General features: G+C 36.6%; 1 protein-coding gene and 2 non-coding genes across 4 annotated transcripts in view; 1 reads left to right on the forward strand and 2 right to left on the reverse strand.

The window, feature by feature from the left end:
- The window catches only part of LOC145681041 (uncharacterized), a 95,218-nt gene that overhangs the window by 58,033 nt on the left and 12,703 nt on the right, over positions 1-24,482 (reverse strand). For both annotated transcript variants that reach the window (XM_081752362.1, XM_081752363.1), the window contains exons 4-6: positions 24,040-24,137; positions 11,712-11,866; positions 554-689 (exon numbers count right to left, since the gene is read on the reverse strand). In XM_081752362.1, coding sequence (XP_081608488.1) covers positions 554-689; positions 11,712-11,866; positions 24,040-24,137 — 389 coding nt within the window. The remainder of the gene's footprint in view (positions 1-553; positions 690-11,711; positions 11,867-24,039; positions 24,138-24,482) is intronic.
- TRNAT-GGU (transfer RNA threonine (anticodon GGU)) lies at positions 13,835-13,907 on the reverse strand. Its single transcript has one exon. It is a non-coding gene; the product is annotated as a tRNA-Thr (tRNA).
- Positions 20,156-20,228, forward strand: TRNAT-GGU (transfer RNA threonine (anticodon GGU)). Its single transcript has one exon. It is a non-coding gene; the product is annotated as a tRNA-Thr (tRNA).

Consider the following 24,482-nt stretch of genomic DNA (forward strand, 5'->3'; position numbering starts at 1 on the left):
AATTGTACATACAACAAAGCCTTAAAACGCCGATATTCATTTTGAAACATCCTGTATTTTAGGAACGTCCATTTCCAGGATGAATTTGGAAGGACAGAGAAGCAACTGAGGTAAAGTTACTTGTGAAGCCCCAGAGAAATCCAAATAATATAAGGAATAATTATTGTTGGATATAATGTGAGTGCCTGCTTCTTATTTAATTATAGATATGTATCCTATAGCATCCATCAAACGAACGATTACAATCGATAAATAAGCAATTCTTACGCTGATACGCTGAGGAGAAGCAATTCTTACGCTGAAAAAAAAAAAAAAAAAAAACGAAGAATCGCAGTGAATAAAAGTTTTTGCGGTAAGTGACCATCGAATATTTTAATCTTTATGATAAAGAGATCGGACTTACGCTAAACTGAAACTAGTCTTTGGTTAGACACGGACTATAAGCTTCCATTGTCTTTTGTGTTAAGAACAACTGTCACATTACTCCTTGCGTATCACTTGAATTTATTCCATCCAAAAACAATACCACCATACTACTTATCGAAGAACTAACCTCTTAAAAAGATTGTCCTGACTAAAAGCATTGTCTTTCTTAAGACGACCAGGCTTATCGTGAAGCATCATATCCACTGCAAAACTGACGTCCGACATGTTGAAAACATTTTTATACAAGATCTCATACACAATTGCTAATAAAGAGAAAAAAATCAAAGCCATTCGTTACACAGCGCATGCACACATTGTCTATAAAAAGCATTCATTAAAAACAATAACTTTTACAAGAATATATACTAAATTAAAAAATAAATAAATAAATATTTACTAAACCTCATTGTACAACTAGTTTAACTAATTAAGTTATTACTCCTAAATTAGCAACAGCACATATCGCTAAGCAGTGATCATGCACTTCTCAATGATTGCGTGCCCATGATTCAAGGTTCCATTTCCGGTGGGGGGGAGAGGGGAAGGTAAGTTTTGGTATTTAATTTTAACTTTTCTGTATTTCCCGTCTCCTAATTTAATCCAGGAAGCTCATATCTTACGTCTTTAAGAAAAAAATCGCAGTAAAGTGTTACTTAAAATCTGTATATATATATATATAAAAAATAAAAAATAAATAAATAAATAAAGCACATGGGTTATTTTGTAAGCGTCATTTTAATATATCACATGCTGGTAATGTAAATTGTGTGCAGCATTTTAATACGAACGACACAGAAACATTAAAAAAAAAAAAAAAAAAAAAAAGACGAACAAGGTGCAAATAAATACAGCTTCAACTAAGAACCTCTGTGCTCTGCAATCATTTTATAGCCGCTTTCTGTCATAAAATACTTTAATCTATGCATTTTTACTCATTGATAATAGCTGTAAGATGTTAACTTCATTATTATTTATTTAACGAAATGAAGTTAGCAACTTTAGTGCTGGACCAATATCACGTGACAAAATCTGAAAGCTATTTGAATTAAAAAAGTTGAAAACTTCCATCTGCAAGTCTGAAATAATGGCGATTTGCTACCACCCTTTGAAAGCTGTAACGCTACATAGTTTAAACTGTACACCATTATGATCTTCCGTGTTCCTATTTCCAATGTTTTCTAACTTTACAACGAGCATAAGGAATATTCACGTGTTGAAACTTTCTCGCCCCCTACAAAGTAACTCCCAAACCATGTCTGGTTGGATGAGGCTCGAAGAACACACATCAAATATAGAAAACAACGTGTCACATGATAGCTTGAGTTGTAAAGAGTTTTAAAATCCCTTTTCGGCAAAGGGATTATATACGACGGGACTTTGTGTGAAGAGGGATCGTATCACTACTCGATTTGTCTTCGTTTTAAGCAATTCAAAAGGACTATAAGTTCAAAAATTTCGTAGCAAATACCAACACGGGGAAATCGTTTGGTATGCTCTGCAATACCGACAGATAAATAATGTTGCCAAGCCAACATAAAGTATATTTTTAAAATGGGACTACGTCATATTACAGGGTTCCTACTGATTTGGAGAAATTATTTCCCTGATTTCTCTCTGACCTTTGGTGGGAAATTCCCTGACCTTCATGACAGGTGCCAGATGACGCTGATATATAAATAAGGAATAAATTAATTAGATTAATTAAGATATGTTGAAATGAATCCCAAAGTAAAGTCCGGGTAGGAAAATTTCTGTCCATGAGCTTTCACGTCGAGAACGGCCTGAGACAAGGAGATGCGTTGTCGCCATTATTATTCAACTTTGTCCTGAACTACGCTATAAGGAAAATCACAGATAGTAACCAGGACCTAGAGTTGAATGGTATACATCAGGTTATGGCGTATGCTGATGAGGTAAATTTAATAGGAGTGATAGGAAAACAATAGACGAGAAATGCGGAAGGGCCTTATTAAAAGCTTGCAGGGACATGGGTTTAGAAATAAATGCAGAGGAAACTAAATACATGGGAGTGCGTCGGGATCGTAATACAGCAAATTATGGATGCGTTAAATACCAAATAATACTTTTGATAAAGTGGATAGTTTTAAATATCTAGGATCAATATTAACAGACGAAAAACATATTCACGAAGAAATCAAATGTCGACTAAAAGCGGGGAATTTGTCTTATTATTCAGTTCAAAATCTCTTGTAATCGTGAATACTGTCGAGGAATTTGAAGCTTAAAATGTATAAAATGATAACCATGCCTGTTGTTCTGTATGGTTGCGAAACATGGTCGCTTATTCTGAGGGAAGAACATAGACTGAAAGTATTTGAGAACAAGATCCTGTCACGAATATTCAGACCCAAAAGGAACGGGAATGGCAAACTTCATAATGAGGAACTACCTAGGTACATAATTTATACGGTTTACCAAACATTGTTAGGGTCATCAAGTCGAGGAGGCTCAGGTGGGCAAGGTCATGTAGCCAGGATGGAAGAAAGTAAGAACGCTTTCAAAGTCTTAATTGGAAGACCAATCGGAAAACGACAATTAGGAAGACCTAGGCGCAGATGAGAGGACAATATTAAAATGGATCTTGCAGAAATAGGAATAAAAAATAGAAACTGGATCCAGTTGGCGAAGGATAGAAGTCAGTGGAGAGCTTTTGTGAACGCGGCATTGAACCTTCGGGTTCCATAGGCCATAGAATTAGTTTTAGTTAGTTACATTTATTCTATAGAGAGAAATAGTAATCAATTGCTCATCGTACAATCCACTTACCTCCCCTAAAAATTTGAGCAACGCCCCATACTGTGATCATTTATGGTTGGCTAAGCTGAAATTGGTGTACAATTAATGTTAGAAAAAACATATTTTATAAAATTTCCCTGATTTCCAGTCTTTTCCCCTGACTTCCCTGACAAGTAGGAACCCTGGATTATTAAGGTAGGCACAAAGTCGCTTTCCCCAACATGTGAAGAAATAAACTAAAAGCAGCTAGGTGACTTATTGTACTTACAAATACTGTTCAAACTGTCTCCCACCATGTTCAATGCACAAAGTACACCTCTTCAGCACTGATCTACGAACAATATGACACAACTAAGGATTGGCATCCAATCTCTCGAATGATGGTTTGGATTAGCTGTTTCAAGTGATCCAAATTCTGCAATTACCCGGAAAACACTACGTCTTTGACAATATTTTACATAGAGAAGTTGCAAAGCGTAAAGTCACATGAACAAGGTGTCCAATCTGCCGTATCACGACCAATCCATTCACCGACATGTTGATCTAAGAAATCCCTCCCACCACTAAAGTGAGGCGGTGATCTATCGTGTTGTCATGTGAACCGAATGTTTTCGTAAATGAGAGTAATTTTCAACTTCTGGAACTCATGCAGCATTTAAAGGTACCGTATTTGCGCGAATATAGGTCGCACCTAAACTTTTGACACGAGATTACAGAAAAAAGTAAATCTCGAATATAGGTCGAGGTACTAAATCAGGGTGTCTACTGGAATACTAGAAAGTAAATTCATGACTTTTTCATGACTTTTCATGACCTTTTTGTTCAAATTTTCATGACCATGGCGATAAAAATTTACCATTAGTAATAATAAACCCCTACCATCAGTGGTGCATCGGAACTATGCGGGTTGCTAGTCTTAAATATCACTTATTGTGAATCTTAAAGAAAGAATCTAAAATTCTGCCGCCTTGTGCTCGAGCACAGAATAGCACTTACCTAAATACGGATCTGCTCTTACCAGTGAATCACCCTATACTGTATTTGAAGTTTTAATTCTGAGTATAATTATCCATCTAGCAGAAATTTGTCTGAAATTAAGCACTCAGAGAACTGCCCAAAGACAAAACAAATTATAAAAGAAATTCGTTTTAAAAAAATAGATCATCAAATTTAAAATCTGCAAACTCAAACGAATAATATTATTTGCATAAGTCTAAAGGCCCAAAAATACACAATTTACATTTCTTAGAAGTAAAGAAATAGCAGATCAGAAAGTTAGACAGTAAAAAGTTGTTACTATATTACAGAGACTAGAAGATGAAATGGGGAGCAGCTAGAAAGACAGTAAAGTACCAGTTAGCCAGCACTAACTGGTGGGGGAAATTCTCACAATTACTGAACTGATACAACTGTTTCAGTACATGCAGTATGAGGTATGAAAGTATGAAGTATAAAAATATACTCTGAGATTTCAGATTTTCATGACCAGTTGGGTAAATAAAGGACTTTTTCATGGCTTTCATGACCATTAAGCAAAATATATGACTTTTTCATGACTTTCATGACCAGTAGACACCCTGTAAATTTATGAGAAATTAGACAGTTCTTTGAAATATATCTTCCTTACTCCCTTCTTTGAGATAGTGACTCTGAGCACCATTCCGGATCGTCTAGCGAGGGTGAAGAATCAGACGCTGGTGATACTAAAATAGTGAGAAGTAATTATGCGTGATTTGGCTGGGTACAAACAAACTGACACAATTTTGCGAAACGAAGTTGGTTTTCTTTTTTCAAGAACAACTATTGTATATAAATATTCCGTATATATTACATATATTGTATAACGAAGATACGTTCTTGTTAATAAAACTATGAAGTGTACAAGTGCTTTTTGTGCAGTGTAAGGTGTTACCAGTACCCAATGCAGGTGGCAATTTATGCGAACAAGGTGTTTTTCTGCTTTTTTCTTCTTAAGTCTTTGCTGATTAACAGACGTAACTGCAGTAATTTGCAACGGTATTAGTTTTAACCCACAAGATACGTGTACATGTCATTTTGAAATTGACAATTTATGACATGAGGGGAAACTCTCGATTATAGGCCGCAACATGATTGTTTCAGCCAAAATTTAGGGAAAAAACTGCGACCTATATTCGCGCAAATACGGTACGTTCACCGGTGACAGTTCCTTCTAAAAAGGAATGGACGTATGACATCATTATTCCATATACCATCCCAAACAGTAACACAAGAAGTTTAGCTCTTATATCACATTTCGTGCATTGGTATCGTTCCAATCAACACAATTGTGTCAGTTTACGCGACTTTTACCTTGAATGAGACTTTATGTGCTTACAAAAATTTTCGGAAATCCCTGTCAGCTTCGTTCTGAATGAAGAAACCATTCACAGAACTCAACACGCCGGTCCGGATCACATTAGTGGAACGCAGATAGAAGTTTTGGCCAGTAAACTTTGAACTTCAAACAGTTTAGCATGTTCCTTAAAGAGGTATTGTGTCATTCCCAGGTCATGTGTGCGGCTTCTCGTAGACTTCTTCGGGCTAGATGTACAATTCTGAGAGCAACGAGTTCAGTGTTTCCTTTATTACGTACACTTCGTGGCCGTCTGCTTCGCGGCACATAAGACACAGAACCTGTAGCATGGAACCGTTTGTTCAGGTTTTCATCGCTTGAACGTGATGGAGGTTTCACACCTGGAAATCATCTTCGTAAGTCTACTGTCACCACATTTGTGTTGTTGTTGTTTCCAGCAAGCTTGCAGCACGGAAACATGTTGTTCCTTACGTTAACTTCTGATTCATATCAACACTCGTATTACTTGGCTCAATTTCACTCAATAAAGAACTCTACCGTGTAACGTGGGTTCCTGTCACCACGGCATGGCGCGTCCTCAGGTTGCGGATCGAGAAGAAGGCCTCTAGATATAGAGGTTAGCTGCGATTATACTGAATAAGCAGTCGCGGACAGACGACTAGGAGTGGTCCTCCAGCTTGGGGGTTTGGGTAAGGCTAACACCCTCATCCTGTAAAAAAAGGTACTTGTTCAGAAACATTCACAAAAGCCTCGGACAAGGACTGATAACTTGGCACGACATCAGCAAAAGAAAATGGACATGAGATTTGGAACATGGAATATTAGAAGTCTTTATAGGGCAGGCGCGTTAAAATCTGTAACGAGTGAGTTAGAGAAATACAGGATGGACTTAGTAGGAGTTCAGGAAGTTAGGTGGGAAGGAAATGGATCTGAGAATTCCGGAAATTTTACGTTCTTTTACGGGGAAGGAAATAAAAATCACCAGTTAGGAACAGGGTTTTTCGTTCATAAACGTATATTACCAGCAATTAAACGGGTTGAATTTGTTACTGACAGACTTTCTTTTATTACTCTTAAGGGACGGTGGTGTGATATTATTGTTTTAAATGTACATGCCCCAACGGAAGATAAGGATGACGATATAAAAGACAGTTTTTACGAAGAAGTGGAACGGATATTTGACCAACTCCCGCGATACCATATGAAGATTCTATTAGGGGATTTCAATGCGAAGGTAGGACGAGAGGATGTTTTCAAACCGATTATAGGGAACGAAAGTTTGCATAAGGAAAGTAATGACAACGGTGTTAGACTTGTGAACTTTGCAACATCCGAAAACCTAATCGTGAAGAGTACAAAATTCCCACATCGCGACGTTCATAAATACACTTGAACATCACCAGACGGAAAAACACATAATCAAATTGATCACGTTTTAGTAGATAGAAGAAGACAATCTAGCATAACTGACGTCCGGTCGTTTAGAGGGGCTGATTGTGACACTAATCACTACCTGGTAGTAGCGATAATACGGGAGAGATTATCGCTGAATAAAGGTAATATTCAATGTCCGAAAACGGAGAGATTTAATTTAAAGAAATTAGAAGAGAGCCAGGTAAGAGAGGAATACCAGATTGAAGTTTCGAATAGATTCGCGGTTTTAGAAGACTCGGAGTGCACTAGTGTTGAGGATACTTGGATTGAAATTAGAGATAGCATTAAAAGTTCAGCAATAGAAAAATTGGGACACGCGGAAATACGTAGGAACAAACCATGGTTCGACCAAGAATGCATTAAACTAGCAGAGAAGAGAAAACAGGCAAAATTACGGTGGCTACAAAATCCGAATGAAACAACTACACAAAATTTCGCAGATATCAGGCGGGAAACTTCCAAAACTTTTAGAACAAAGAAACGGGATTTTTTGAAAGCTAAAATTAAGGAACTTGAAGATAATAGTAAAAATAAAAATATTCGGGACATGTATAAGGGGATCAGCGAATTTAAGAAAGGCTATCAACTTCGTGCTTATATATTAAAGAAATCTGACGGAACAGTTCTCACCGATACGGATAGCCTCTTAAATAGATGGAAAGATTTCTTTGACGATTTGCTGAACACGCAGCCAAAAACTAATGTGCGTGGAGAAAAGGAGATACACACCGCAGAACCGTATATTCCAGAACCCAATCGAATAGAAGTGGAAGCCGCTATAAAGAAATTGAAGAAACACAAATCTCCGGGTGTAGATGAAATTCCGGCTGAGTTAATTTTAGCTGGAGGCGAAAAATTGTGGAACAAGATACACAAACTCATTCTCCTTATCTGGAACAAGGAAGAATTGCCACAAGAGTGGAAAGAATCAATCATTGTTCCAATTCACAAGAAAGGCGACAAAACTGACTGTAATAATTATCGAGGCATTTCTCTTCTGTCAACATCCTTTAAAATCCTTTCAAATATTCTGTTAGCAAGGTTGACCCCATACGCAGATGAAATTATTGGAGATTATCAGTGCGGATTTAGACGAAATCGATCAACTATCGACCAAATATTTACCATTCGCCAAATACTCGAAAAGAAGTGGGAATACAATACCCCGGTACATCAACTATTTATTGATTTTAGAAAGGCTTACGACTCGGTTAGGAGAGAAACATTATACAACGTTCTTACAGAACTTGGAATACCGCGAAAGCTAATTAGATTAATTAAGATATGTTTAAGTGAATCCCAAAGTAAGGTCCGGGTAGGAAAATTTTCGTCCACGAGCTTCCACGTCGAAAATGACCTGAAACAAGGAGATGCGTTGTCGCCATTATTATTTAACTTTGTGCTGGAATACGCCATAAGGAAAATCAAATATAGCAACCAGGGCCTAGAGTTGAACGGCATTCACCAGGTTATGGCATATGCTGATGATGTAAATTTAATAGGGGATGATAGGAGAACAGTAGAAATAAATGCAGAGATCTTATTAAACGCTTGCAGGGACATGGGTTTAGAAGTAAATGCAGAGAAAACTAAATACATGGAAGTGCGTCGGGACCGTAATACGGCAAATTGTGGAGGCGTTAAAATATTAAATAATACTTTTGATAAAGTGGATACTTTCAAATATTTAGGATCAATATTAACAGACGAAAATCATATTCACGAAGAAATTAAATGTCGACTAAAAGCAGGGAATTCGTGTTACTATTCGGTTCAAAATCTATTGTCGTCGCGAATTCTGTCGAGGAATTTGAAGCTTAAAATATATAAAACGATAATCATGCCTGTTGTTCTGTATGGTTGTGAAACATGGTCGCTTACTCTGAGAGAAGAACATAGACTGAAAGTATTTGAGAACAGGATCCTGAGAAGAATATTCGGACCCAAGAGGAACGAGAAAGGGGAATGGCGGAAGCTTCATACCGAGGAACTACATAGTTTATACGGTTTACCCAACATTGTTAGGGTCGTCAAGTCTAGGAGGCTTAGGTGGGCAGGTCATGTAGCTAGAATGGAAGAAAGTAGAAACGCTTTCAAAGGCTTGACTGGTAGACCCATAGGAAAACGACCATTAGGAAGACCTAGGCGCAGATGGGAGGACAATATTAAGATGGATCTCGCAGAGATAGGAATACAAAGTAGAAACTGGATGCAATTAGCTAAGGATAGAAGTCAGTGGAGAGCTTTTGTGAACGCGACAATGAACCTCCGGGTTCCATAGGCTATAGAGTTAGTTAGTTAGTTAGTTAAAGAACTCTTCAATAATACAAATAAATAAATAAATAAATAAATAAAAACATGATTGCCAGTCCTAGCCACACTACAAGACATGGTAGTGTCAGTTCAAAAACATGAAATGAAATCTCTTAAGTTTTACGTCTCACGATTATTTCGGCTAGGTTAAAAGAGACGGTAATTATGAGAAATGAATGAAATGGTGGAATAAAGAAAGTGGGAGGAAATGGAAGAACCCCGATAAATGGGAACGAAGTTACAAGGAATTGAAAACTTTTTCAAAAGGCATTATTTCGAAAAAAAAAAAAACTCTTAAATAAGTATCATATCTAAGTACTTGTATGGTATGCAATCAAAGAACAAATCATTTTGCAGTTTACAGCATTTCGATATCTCAAACTACTTTGGAGATATGATAAAACATTGCTAAAGTTTGCAACACTACTTAAAATTGCTAGAATTGGTAATCACAACTACCGAAAGCTATTGTTGTAATGATATGAAAGGAAAGGAGTTAAATATTTTCCGAAATACGCAACCAATTTTCACTACAATTTTTGTACGAAAATATTTTTTTATCCCATATTTATTATTCATACTGCAATTCGAAGAATATCCCAAGATAGGGAAATATGTTAATTGTTTTTAGATAATTTTGGTGGAGGTATATTCACACCGGGCTATACTAGAGATAGTTACACATAGTTACACCTAGGGCACAGATAGTTACCATATTTTTCATTTTCTTGAAAATTCTAAGTTTCTCCCAGGATTTGCAAAATTAAAAAATGAAATCTAAGTTTTACGTCCCACGGTTATGCCGGTTAGGCTAAAGGAGATGGTGATGATGAGAAATGAATGAAATAGTGGAATGAAGAAAGTGGGAGGAAACGGGAGAAAGATGAGAAAACCCACGCACAGTGTTTGTCCACTACAAAATTCACTAGGCGCGAGCTGGGATCGAACCAAGGATCCCTAAACCAGAGGTGTACGCTCTATCCTGAGCCATAGCGCTCTCTACTGGGATTTGCATCCAGGAGGCATATGTGTGGTATCATTCGAAAGCCTGATCAATTCCGAAAATACCATTTGTTTCATTCTTTTTAAAGAGAAAAATAAACCTGATTTTAAAGGACTTAATAGTGATTTAACGCAAAAGAGAAGATACTAGTTTAAAAGTTTGAATGTTCTTAGTGCTAGATATAAGAAAGAATTTACGTCTTATAGTCAAACGAGCTTCAGTTAGCTGGGAACACCCCCTCCAAATCTCCGAATTTGCTCCTACTACTGCCGCTTACTTTTCATATCCCTAATATATCTCTAATGTTACGGAATTTCGAGATATGGTCATCTTATAACAATTGCAACCCCTATCCTTTCTCTTCCTCTATTTTTTATCTCTTCTAGGGGAAACATCAAAAACCGCTGAAACACGTCTTTAATTAGGATGTCTCTACTCTAAAGGATTTCGAGATATGGCCGTGTTATTTTAACAATTACAACCCCAACCCTTTTTTCTTCCCTTCTAAGGAAAATATGGAAAAAAAAAACGCTGAAATATGTCTTTTAATTATTTCATGTCACTAACCTTAACGAATTTTGAGATATAATTATATAATCTCCAATTATAACAATTGTTAACCACACATTTCTCTTCATCAAAAAATGTGAAACATGTGTCTAATTATTTTTCAAAAAACTGTGAAACACCACATGTATAATTATTTTGAATGAGGTAGTAGAAATACCGAATTGCATGTCTCTAATCTTAAGAGATTCCAAGATATGGTCATTTTAAGATAATAATTGTCACCTTCATCTCCCCCCCCTTCCCCCCCCCCCACACACAAACTTCTTGTAAATTTTCAAAAATGCTTCTAAAGTGGGACCTTGTCCAAATTTCAAGTTTCTAGCTTACGCGGTTTGGCTTGAGCGTTGATCAGTCAACCAGAACTTCTTTTAAATATAGCAATTTCTGCTCTTTTTAAATATAATCAAGGCAAGAAAGTCTAAATTAAAATTACTATATATATATATATATATATATATATATATATATATATATATATATATATATATACACGTTTACTTTCAATCCATCATCTATTTTAGTGCCTTGACATGCTTTCAGGGAGAAAATAAACTACTATTTGACATGAAACGTACACTGATACATAATGATCATAAGGAATTTATTAAAATAACATTCTCATTAAGCTATGACATGCTTAAGCTTTATTCATTTCAAATTTATTGATCAATGAAATTGCATAAAGAGGACACTACAAAAATGCGAAATTCCAAACGTTTCACGTAAAATGAAAAAGAAGGAAAGATAAGGCACGAAGTATATGTTAAGCAAAGAATCCAATTGTACTGCTACTCTGAGAAATGAACTAATACACGTAATGTAAATGATAGCATGCACTTATATTCTAATACTAAGAAATGCAAGAATACTTACACTGACAGAATCCTGCTGTGTTAATGTATGACTTTAAATACACTGAATCATAATGATTGTCTTGAGAATAACAAAGCATTATTTTCTCATTAAAACCATTTTCTGTTGCTGGATACGCTGTCTTTCCAACTTCTTTAAATATAAGAAAATCACGCCTTGAAGAAAAAAAGAAAAAAATAGAAAATACATAATAAAGCAAAGATCCAATATTTTATTTATTGAAAAAATTCCCAGATACAGCATAATTTTGTCATTTTACACAGGGAAATGTTAACAAGCAGAAAAGAAAAAGAAAATATATATCAACAACAATAACACCAATAATATCAACAAAGAGTACAAAAGTAATATTATTTGACCAACATCCGTTTAATTGACCTGCCAAACACCAGGTAGCTTGGAAAAAAAAAATGTTTACATCAGGTGCGGGCATGATTATAATAGTTCGGTTCGGTTATTCTGTAAAAACTGTCAGCCTAGGGTAGGCAAGATGTAATAGGTGGCTATTCCGAGTTTTGCAGGAAGTGACACGTAAGGATAGTTTCCGATCTCAAGTTCCCATAATTATCTTACGGAGAAATTTCAGGGCAGAGTTATTTCTGCGTACTTCCGGAGTCTGGTTATTAAGATATCGCAAGAGTTCCTCCTTAGGTAATATTCGAAGTGAGGGAACACAAAAGCGTAGTATTACAATAAAGAAATTAAGAATGAAACCAAATCTAGAGAGATGTGTAGGTGCGGGCATTGCCAATATGAGAGAGCAGTATTCGATCTTGGGCGCTATTATAGTTTTATAGAATGTTGCTAATAATGGCAGTGTGTCGTTCAGTGAATCGGCAAAGGAGTCCCAACATACGCACTGATATCTTAAGTATTAAGGAAATTTGGTCAGAGAACAGCATGTCCAGCATTATACAAAAGAAGATTGGATTATTTGTGGTACTAATTACAGCATACCCAAGACAAAGAAAGATACGGAAGCATCACCACAAGTTTTCTTTTCAACTAAGTCAAGATGATTTTTATGACGTATGCGATTCATATAAATTTTGTTCAAATGTCTTTTTCAAGTCTTGATATATATAATGTTTACACATTTTATTATTGTAAAACGTACATGCGCTAACCTATAGTCACGAGGAAGTTCGAAACTAAACATTGTATAAGTATACCTTGCTGAAAATATAAGAACATCAAATTTGTGAAAATACATTAAAAGGTAGAATTCTACTATTTTTACAGGTCTCTTCGGGCCGCCCGCAATGAAATCGGAACCTTAAGATATAATATATTTTAAGTAATACCCCCAACAGTATGCTATTAAAATGTTCTTTATCAGGAAAGAAAAAAAAATCACAAAAAATGTAAAAAACCACTGTTGGCTTCATTTTCTTCCAAGTCAAACCTACACAATAAAGAATTAAATAAACTGCATAACTGTGTCACTGAAAGTCGTCTCCAGTGCAAGAGCATTTTCTGATGTAGCTTTCGATTGCAATTCTTGCACACAAACACATAAAAGTTATTTTGTTTATAAAACAAGTATTGTACACCGAAAAACAATTCTTTATAGGGAGCAATTTTTAATGAAGTAATTTCTTTCGAGCAGGCAATAAAGTACACATGACAGGTAAATCCATATTTAGTTATACTAAACTGATATAATTGTAAATGACCTACCCGCATTAAAAAAAAAAAAAAAAAAAAAAAAAACTTTATATAGTATAACATTACGATACCATAACACTATTTTCTTCAGACACAAGAATGCCTTTCTACAGTATCTTTATCTGCTACAAAAATAGTAAACGAGGATGATTAAAAAAAAAAAAAGTCTGAAAGGGCGCGACCGTTTCTGGGGTAGCAGAGAGTTCTCTCGTCAGATGAGTCTAGTAGAAAAGTTTCCAAATTAGTTGTCCAAGCAGCGTTTACGTAGGTGGTTAACGTTTCATCGTAGTGCTGTTTTTCTCAATTGTTCTCGTCTGCCGCCTGTAAATTCGTTATGGTCGATTTAAAGGAGTAGAGAATGATATATATTAATGAAAGGAGGAAACAACCGATTTATTTTACACACCACAATCCTCTGTAGGTGCGAACAACTTACAAAGAGTGAAAAAGTGGTTTGACTGAGCCGGGACTCGAACCCGGGATCTCCGGCATACCGTGCCGATGCGTTAACCACTACGCCACCCACTCCGCTTCCCAGAACAGCCAAACACTCTCTCACTCCTGCAGTCGGTGCTCTCCACTCAGACCACATGGCTTGTACCACAGCCTAAACTGCTGTGCTTGGACAATCCAGTGTCCATATATTGAGAGCACCTTTAACGATTGTGGATTGTGGTGTGTAAAATAAATCGATTGTTTCCTCCTTTCATTAATATACATGAAATCAGAACCGTTAAAGGTGCTCTCAATATATGAACACTGTATTGTCCAAGCACAGTAGTTTAGGCTATGGTACACACCTGTTCACAAAATGTTGGAAACTCGTTCAGAAACTAAGTCCGAAAAAGTGAGCCTAGATCCGTCACAATTCCCGCAGATCTATACACAGGGAATTGCATTTTCCCTCCATTCTTTATATAGACACTAGTTGCAAACCGTACTGTCATCCGAGCGATATGAAAATGTAAAAACAAACTCAAACTACTTATTTCTGAGATAAATATTGATTGCACACTTCATACACAGGTCCAATATGCAAAAACAATCAATATCTTAAGTAGAAATTACTGAAGAAGACCGAAAATAACTATTTAAAACTTCAAGTGTCAACCTGCGTTTGGAGCAATACAATTATTAATATTATAACGCATTTCCTTCTAAGTGCTTCCGTAGCCAAGCGGGTTTAGTAATGCTGATTGAAATTTCTGAAGCGAAGGGCAACGGTTCGAGCCTCCGTGCGGGAAGTTCGTTTTTATTTCTTCCTTTTTTTAAAAAAATATATGGGAACATTGTTATAAATATAAATTTCTACTTTGAAGTGCTTGGAAAAACAATCAAGCGAACTGTCACTTTTTAAATCTCTGTTACATTTACTAGCCCGCCATTTCCATAATTTATGTATGAAAACGTTAACACAGACGTCAAAAATATAAATTATTCATATTCCTGAGATATATATATATATATATATATATATATATATATAATATGTTCGCGAGCAGCTTACTGCTCTTGTTGAATACGGTGGTATGAGTGTGAGACAAGCTAGCGAACGTCTTGGTGTTCCCTGTTCTACAGCATATACTTGGTGGAAGAAATACTCAGAAACAGGTAACGTGTCTAGAAAACCTGGCACTGGCCTTCAAAGGGTTTCAACCCCACAACAAGATCGGGCCCTAGTTGATGTAAGCCGTCGCAATCCTTTCATGTCATCCCGGCAGTTAGTGATAGCGTCTCGTCTTCATGGCTCCTTCCTCACCGCTCGGCGACGCCTTAAAGATGCAGGGCTTCATGCATATCGAGCCGCGTGTAAGGAGCAATTGACGGATAGTCCATAAAGTTGATCGACTAGCATTTGCTGAGGCAAATATTGGTCGTAACTGGGATCATGTAATCTTCACAGACGAAAATATATTCTCTTCAGCAAATGATGGTCCTCGACTTGTGTATAGACCCACAGGAAAACGTTACGATCCACAGTACATGCACAGAACGCATCAAATGGGGCATGTTACTATTCACTGCTGGGGATGGCTGTGTAAGGATACAGTTGGTGAATTACACCGTATAGAAGGCCGATTGAACAGCCAGAAGTATCTGGATATTGTGCAGTATGGCTTGCTCCTCGCTGCGAGAAATTTATTTGAAGACGGAGAAATTTATTGTAGAAGTTCAACAAGATCATAGCCCAATACATGACTCCCATCTAGTTCAAGCCTGGTTTCAAGAGGAAACCAATGTTGAGTTAGTCGACTGGGTTCCAAAAGGATCTGACTTGAACCCAATGGAAAATCTATGGGCGGAAGTTACAAGAACTCTACACGAAAATTGGCCTGATTCCCCACCAAGGAAAGCTGACGCACTTTGGGAACTAGTTTCTGGCGCGTGGGAAAAAATAGCACAGGGACATCAATATGTCGCTAGGTTGGTTAACTCATTACCAAGAAGATTAAGATGCGTCATCGAAGGTAACGGCGATTATATGAGATATTAATACCTGAATAAAGATTTGTCTTCATACCCAGGTGACCTTCGAGCTCTTTCAAGAGCTCACTAAGTTTTTCCATTTTTCCTTTAATATTGCTTTCATTGGGACGTTTGCGTTTCGTCGGAATCTGCAATATATATTTATTTCTGCTCCTTTGTTTACCCTACACAGATAGTCCAGTGGTTGGCACGTGTGGCTTTGGTGTACGGGGTACCGGGTTCTATTCCCGCTGGGAGAGGTTTGTGTTTTTACCTATCTGTGATAATTCTGTGTTCGTGCCCCTGTTGTTAAAGAGGTACTGCTAAAACTATAAAACAGAGTAAAACAATTAAAAATAAAAATAAAAATCAGTTACTGAGGAACGTTCGGTAACTCAGTTTTGTTTTAATATCTAATGCCTAGCGCGTTCGTTGTTGGGTCTTATAGTCGCGGATTCAATTCCCGTTAAGGGTCCATTAAAATTTTACTTGAACTAGAATTTATTTGCATGAATCACCCGTCTTCTTTAGCATAAAGGACTTAAACGTTGGGAAAAATATATGGTAAAAATGAAATAATTAATAAGACAGTAATAATGCTATTAATCTGTATTTATCTACATAGAATATAAATAAAAATGACGTCGTCTATCAGAACAAAAAATGGCTTAACCGTTTGAAATGATTTTTATTAGTTAACATTTTCACCTACCTCTGACTCATGGGCACCCAAAGCGGGCAGGGTAGGCCACCCTCTGATTCACGAAATGTATACAAACAGAAATACAAACATAATATATAGCAACCATGAAGATAGCTCCTCTTGGAACATTGTAGGGTGCCATGCGCGGACTGCCTTGTTGTCACGCCATTTTTATTAAAATGCGTATCCTAACAGAGGAGAGGAGTTAAAATTTATGCCAAAAATAGAATATCTCACATTTGTGAGATGGAACTTGACCCCATGCCGTTACGTCGCCAATATCTAGTGGCCCACTTGCCGGTAAATGTCGATCGTCGATATAGCGAAGCATCGAAAGATTGCCGCAAGTGTGTCCCTGGCGGCAGGGTTTCGTCGAGTCGAAACAGACATCTAGAGTAGGAGTGTTGCAGTTACCACCAATTACCGACGATGACGTCTTTTCGGTCCGTCTTTCGATTCGTCGCGGAGAATCGGCGAAGGGATCGAAACGACCTATCGCCAGTCATGTGCATGCGCTTATTATTATATATTTGTTTTTCCCGACGAATGTTCCTAAAGTGAGCTTCGGGGTCAAGAGTAACCCATGCTTCTACATCACAAGGTTGCTGTTTTGCGCCATCCCGGGAGAACTTTATATATAGTTCGTAAGTGCTTTTTAGAGTCATTTCAATGTAAATGAATCATGCATATAGGCATTTTAACATATTTTGGTGGAGTAATTTTGTAATTCATTGCCATTTCGTCGCGTCTCTGCCATTGGTGGTATAATTTTCAAAACAGAAGTGAGGCCACCGTGGATCGTTGCAGTGGGGTCATCAATTTTTGGCGAGAATTCGCGTTACCGATCAATGGTCAACCGACGCTTACGGCACGGGGTATAGGAAATCACTATAGTTGCTATAAGAACTAGTTTTTGAACTTGGACTGTGTAATATTGGTCTTTTGAGGCAAACATTTCCTAAGTTCAACTTCGAGTATCTTCGGGAAACAGTAAACCAAAGACGATAGGTTCGAACCCACAATCCAACGTTCACAATCGAAAACATTCTGTAAATCTGTATTTTCCTCTTTTAAGTGTAATATGTTGATCCGTTATTAACTGTACTGTAGAAACAATTCATCACTGTCATACTTAAGGATAAGTATTTCGAAATTATGTATACATACGAGCACATGGTAGTTGCCTCAATCCAGCTATAATCAATGCCCTAAGACACGCCTTTAGTATGGAGTTAAAGAGCTTTCTGATACGTATAAAGAAATCTCACTGACCTAAAATCCATTACGAAACAGGACCTACCAGAAGCTTCAACACCACGTCTGTGTCACTTCGGTGAACGCTGTATCAAAACTCACTAGTCAGTCGACCGTACTTGGTTTGTTAGCTAACTATATTGAAGGGGTATAGACGAAAAATATCCATTTTTCAATTTTGTCAGGAAACGAAGAAAATGTGACGCCCTTATGTTTCAGAATTGTTTAACTTTTTTTCTTTTTCTTTTTTTTTGGGGGGGGAGGGGGATAGATTTCATTCATCTGCTGTAAGTAGTGACTCCTCTTTCAAGTTCGGTTCCACATGCCATTCCATTCAGTTTCATATATTCTGTTCGATTTAATACACACTCCTGAATCTCTCATAATATGTCCAAATTAACAAAACGGTTCTCTTGCTTTCTTTCTAATAATGCTGATTTAGATTTCAAGAGTTAATTTTAAATGTTCATCAATTTGTTAATTACTACGAGCATTGAGTTCTTCCTCATTGTTTGTTAATATATATATTCAGTGCTCACATTCTAATAATAATAAATATTTATGCCAAACTTAGATATAATTGCAGTATACGAAGGTTAAGTGGGCAGTTCAAGCCAATATCTCACTTCAATCTGTATCGTAGATTACAATTATCGTTAAAAGAAATTGAATATTCGCATTCAAAATTGATTTTATCTAGGCAGCATGGATAGGGATGCGCACGAGACAAGACTTGAGGCCGTCTCGTCTCGACAATATGCTGTAAAAGTGATGTCTCGACTCGAAAAATGTACATTTTTCTATTGGAAGAGCTGTGTCTCGACTCGAATTTTGTCAGGAAAATTTTGTCTCGACTCGACTCTGCGTATCCCTAAGGATGGACAGTTTGAAGAGCCCAGTATTCCAATGCTGGTGGGGTAACCAATTACACCATTAAGCAACACCTATTTCAGATACAACCATTATTATACACTTCATTTTCACAAGCTTCTTCTTATAATAACTATCGATTTCCTACTTAAATTCAATTATAGATAATTGTTTCTTATGTAGCAGCTAATATTCATGATATACAGTATAAAACAAATACACATTCAATGTAAATAAATAAAAATGTAAGATATTACAGATTACTGGCATTGTAATTTAATCCGATTTTAAGCAGTATATATTTTCTAAATAATTGTTCAAATTGCCTTATAAGAATCCAGATTATGAGGTATCCTAAGTTTTTGTAATGAAAAAAAAATACAAGAGAGGACTTCTGGGGTTGATCCCCACACCCCCGAAATGTTATGTCTATTCAAATAAAATAATTGTAAAGTGAATGAAATATCTCGTAGAATGTTCACATTTCCAAGAACGAAGTTAGCAAAGACCCCCCAAAATATACATATGAATAATTTTTATTTTGGACGTGTGGTTTTAGGTATTCAACTGTGTTCACATTTCTCATTTTAGCGTTTTCGTATATGAATTATGGACATGGCGGGCTAGTAAATGTGACAGGGATTTGAAACGTGACAGTTTGTCGGTTAATGTATTTCCAATCACTTCACAGTAGAAATTTATAATTATAAAAAAAGTTCTCATATATTAAAAAAAAAAAAAAAAAAAAAAGAATAACTTGAACTTCCCGCATGGAGGCTCGAACCGTCGCCCTTCGTTTCAGAAATGTCAATAGCAATACTAAACCCGCTTGACCACAGACGCAACTTACAAGAGATTGTGTTATAATATTGATAATAGAATCGCTCCAAGCACAGGTTCCTACTTGGAGGTTGAAATATCCATTTTCTGTCGTTTTCAGCAATTTCTACTTAAGATAATGGTTGATTTTGCATATTGATACTGTGCATAAGGTGTGCAATCAATATTAATCTCAGAATTAAGTAGTTTGATTTTGTTTTTACATTTTCACATCGCTCGTATGACAGTACGGTTTGCAACTAGTGTCTATATAAAGAATGGAGGGAAAATGCAATTCCCTGTGTATAGATCTGCGGGAATTGTGACGGATCTAGGCTCACTTTTTCGGACTTAGTTTCTGAACGAGTTTCCAACATTTTGTGAACAGGTGTGTACCATACTACTGTGCTTGGACAATACAGTGTTCATATATTGAGAGCACCTTTAACGGTTGTGATTTCATGTATATTAATGAAAGGAGGAAACAACCGATTTATTTTACACACCACAATCCTCTGTACACATCACAACCGTTAAAGGTGTCTCAATATATGGACACTGGATTGTCCAAGAACAGCAGTTTAGGCTGTGGTACAAGCCATGTGGTCTGAGTGAAGAGCACCGACTGCAGGAGTGAGAGAGTGTTTGGCTGTTCTGGGAAGCGGAGTGGGTGGCGGAGTGGTTAACGCATCGGCACGGTATGCCGGAGATCCCGGGTTCGAGTCCCGGTCCAGTCAAGCCACTTTTTCAGTCTTTGTGAGTAGAGGATGAGTTTGAAATTTGGATTCCTGCTTGAAAATTGGCAACGGAAGTTTACCAAATTTTTCATCAGCCTATCAACAAGAATGTTATGAGCTGCACACAAGTTTTGGAGTGGTGTGGGTGCTTTCCACGTGGTAAGACGAGTGTTAAAGGTCATGCTCGTTCTGGGCGTCGTTCATGTTGAAATGAAAACACTGGGGAAAAAATCCGCCAAAAATACAACGAGGATCGTAGATTCACGATCGATGAAATTTCAGAACAGATACGAGTGAATTTGAGTTCGTGCCAACAGATTCGCAAGTGAGATGTGTAGCCGCTGAGTTTGTTCCTCGCTTGCTCTTACAGGATCAAAAAAACCATCTGAATTTGAGCCAGGATTTGACAAATCAGATTGAAAGTGAACGAAACATTTTGATTGTTAAGACGATTATTGCTTATACATATTATATATATGTTCGTGGAATCGCGCACCGGGATCCCCCCTCAGACTGTTAAAACCAGAACGTTTATGGGAGGATGTGCGGAGCAAACTCCTGAAACTGGCGATCAGGTGACTGGTTCCTTCACCATGACAACGCTTCCACACAAATGGTCTTGTCTGTGAACCACTACTTGGGTTCTCAGAGGTGGGCTATCATTCCTCACCCTTCGTGATCACCAGATCTACTAACATGCGACTTTTTCTGTTTCTCAATTTAAAGAAGAAAAAAAACTAAAAAGGAAGTATTCTGATGATGTGGAGTCTGTAAAAAGCAGGGTTGTTTTCTATAAAACAAATGATTAAAACTTGTTTTAAACAATTGACTGTTTAAAACAAATTTTGTATAAGTTTTAAATATTGTTTTAAGCACGTGTACTTTTTAGATTTGTTTTAAACATGTTTATTTTTATTTTATTCTACTTTGTAAAAAAAAAAAAAAAAAAAAAAAATGCCAGAGAAAGAAAATTGTCAAAAAGTGGTCTCCATTCAGAAGGCTATTTTCTTCCCGTGTGAATGTTTTGATTTCTCGTGGCTAAAACAGGTCAATATGGTAGTCTACATTTATTTTGTCCTATCCCCCCCCCCCATTTGTTTTTAATGCTTATTGTATTGTTTAAAAGCTTATAAGATAAACTGCGAGAAACTGTCGTAGTCGGAGGTTAGACTACTTGTAGAACTAATATTAAAAAATAAATAAAAGAATTATCATGGAAACAAGTTTTTGAGTTGTATTCAGAAAACAAAGGGTTCTTTGCTAAATTGCGGTTCTGAAATTAAAATATCACTGGCATTTCTTCATACAGAACATGCTGGTTCTCAATCTCCGTACAATTTGGAATCATTTAACATGAATTTTGCGGGAAGAAAAAAAAAAAAAAAAAGGACACATTTGCAGTATATTTATTAAAGTAACTCAAACTCCATCAGATAAGAAAACGACCATCCCAGCTCATTGCACAACGTGTAAGAAAGAAAGAGTTTAGTTTAAAGAATGAATAATCATTATGAAAAGGCAATGCTGCGGGAAAACTCGAAACTCAAACAGATGGTAGAAGTGTTGATCCAAAAATTGCTTCTGATGATTCTAATGTCACTGAGTAGTTGAGATGCAACTGGGAACTTCAGGTAAGAATTAATTTTGTATCACCAATATCTTTTTCATTATATTATGAGAATTTTATTTCGTCCCTCTCCCTACTTCCGTTCTAAATTTTCTTAAAAACTTTACATCCTGGCATAGCTTGTGTGAAGGGACCAGGCAAGAAAGCGCAAGGTATGGCAGTCACCCGCGTAACTAACTATTAAAGCGTGATACTTATTGTCACATCACTGCCGAACATTAGTGAGGCTCCTGGAACGACTTGATCTACATTTGTTCGTCCGTATGTATGTATGCACTACACTACAGGGCGCAATTTTCGGTTTTTAAGATTAAATTTTGAGGGCAGAGGCACGAAGCGTCCAGAATTTGCTGTAAAGATCTTGACTACGATCCGACGCAAAATTTCAAAATTAGTGGTTTGAATCCCATTTTAAACAATAAGCCCTGTCTCATACAGCCTTGGTACGGATGCAAAACTGTAAGCAAACTCAACAAACTACTTTTATGCGTTCCGAACAAACTTGGGTTGCAGGATAAATTTGGATCCAACTTTTTTTTTTTTTTTCTTAACATATTTAGATATGGGGCGTTCAGAGCACAAGGGATCCAAGTCCATTTTCAGAGAGGTTCACTTTTGCTCAGCAAACGTAATATCTTCGTAATCAAGAGTCCGAAATAAATGAAACTAAAGCTACGTGAAAGGGTGTGGGCTAGTTTTATAGCACAATCGCTAGACAAGGGTGTTAATGAAATGGGGGAATAGGAGGGCTAATCACCCCTCCTTGCTCATAAATTTAAGATATTAACATTGCATTGTGTACGCTGCAGCGTGGAATGATTAACAAGTCAAGTTCTGAATGCCATAGTCAATGATGTATAATTACGTTAAATAAATGCAGGGTGTGTCAAAAAGAATACACCGACTAAAAACGCCTTATCTTCGCAACCACGAACTTGCAGAAAATATATTAAAGGTAGTACAACAAGAAGTGTGCTTCGAACATTACTTTGCAGAAATGTATTATTTTAAAATAATTTTATTAGCATCAGTGTTCTGAAATAGTAATCAGATTTTGCAACTAAAATATCACTTCCCTCCGCGAAACGCCAGCACAGCCCCTAAGGAGATAATTAGGAAACTTTTAGACGCAGTAACTCCGAAATGACTTGTTTTAGAGCTAAAATAACCGCACAAGCGTATTTCTGGTAAAATTCTAGCCTTAAAACATATAACACGACTCCCTTTGCATTTGAAATTTCGAATACCAATTAAAGATGGCCGCCATGATGCTTGATAGCACCATCTGATGTGTCAAACCATTTCCAAGTTTCATCATTCACCCGGAACCCGTTCTCAACATACAAGGGTGGTGAGGACATTTGTTTCACCATGTATATTGACAGATTGTATGAAATCTTATTAGGTCGATTTTTCCACCTAAAAAGCTTACTACAACCAAGAAAGTGCTTATGAGAGTCACTGGCAAGAGGTGTAATAAAAGGAGGTTTTGATATGAAATAAGTTGAGAATTACTAATCTATCTGAAATATTTTGTACTCAACACAATGTAGTCTTAATCGGGATAAATGAAAAGATCGGTTGCAAGTAAAGAGCAAAATGTCTTACCAAGTAAGTTATTACACGATTTTGAAATATACAACGTATTTTTAAAATCATGTTTTAAACTGTTCAAAACGTTTAAAACAAGTTTTTGTGTGTGTGTTTTAAAACATGTTTAAAACGTTTTGAATATATTTTTCATGTTTAAAACACATGTTTTGTTCTTTTTCAAAAAATAGTTTTTTCCAACCTTGGTAAAAGGAGCTTGGTAGAGGGCACTGGACATCAAACTTGAAGAGTTTCAGAGGTGCTTCAAACAGTGGAAAAGAAAACTGGAGAAGTGCATCGTAACAAATCGAAATATTTTAAAGAAGACTGAAAGAATCTGGTTATTAATTTTAAAAAAAAGAACTTAATAAATTAATTTTTTTAGAACGAAAATTCAGTTTCTTATGGATCCTCTCTCATATTGTACAGTTTCTATTCTATACTGGAGAGGCATTTTTATGTGTAATGAAGACAGTATTACAGTACGTAATTATTACTGTTTTTGGTTAGGTATCTGTACGTTGTCTACAATTACATCAATTTAATATCAACTTCCGCACATTCTTCAGATATAAATAAATAAAAACAACTTACTTGTACAGCAACGACATAGCACTCATTTCCAACTGGCCTCCCCACTCTTTCGGGTTCCGCAACTGTTCTAAATGGTCTTCTAGTGAACCTTCAACAAACTGAAAGAACGATACAAGTAGCATTACAATCGATTAACATCATAGTAACCATCAAGTAATGTTAAAACAAACTTCTAAGTGCATGTAAAAAGGACAGAGTGCAATGATAACTCAAAAGAGGGATTATGGTTCTTATTTTACATACTAATTTTATCCATACCTTCGGAATACATTGTTCAATTTAAATAAATCCGTATTTCTTTTGATGTAGAAGTTGAGTTGATTTTGAGTTTAACGTCCCTTTCATATGAGACGGGATCTACTGATTAACGTGGAATCCGAACCACATGAGCTCCCTCCGGGTCTCTGATATGGAAGTGGAACGTTAGTTACTGGGAAGTTGTC

The sequence above is a fragment of the Thermobia domestica genome, chromosome 3, assembly GCF_964235325.1.
Source record: "Thermobia domestica chromosome 3, izTheDome1.hap1.1, whole genome shotgun sequence".
In the NCBI taxonomy this organism is placed as follows: domain Eukaryota; kingdom Metazoa; phylum Arthropoda; class Insecta; order Zygentoma; family Lepismatidae; genus Thermobia; species Thermobia domestica.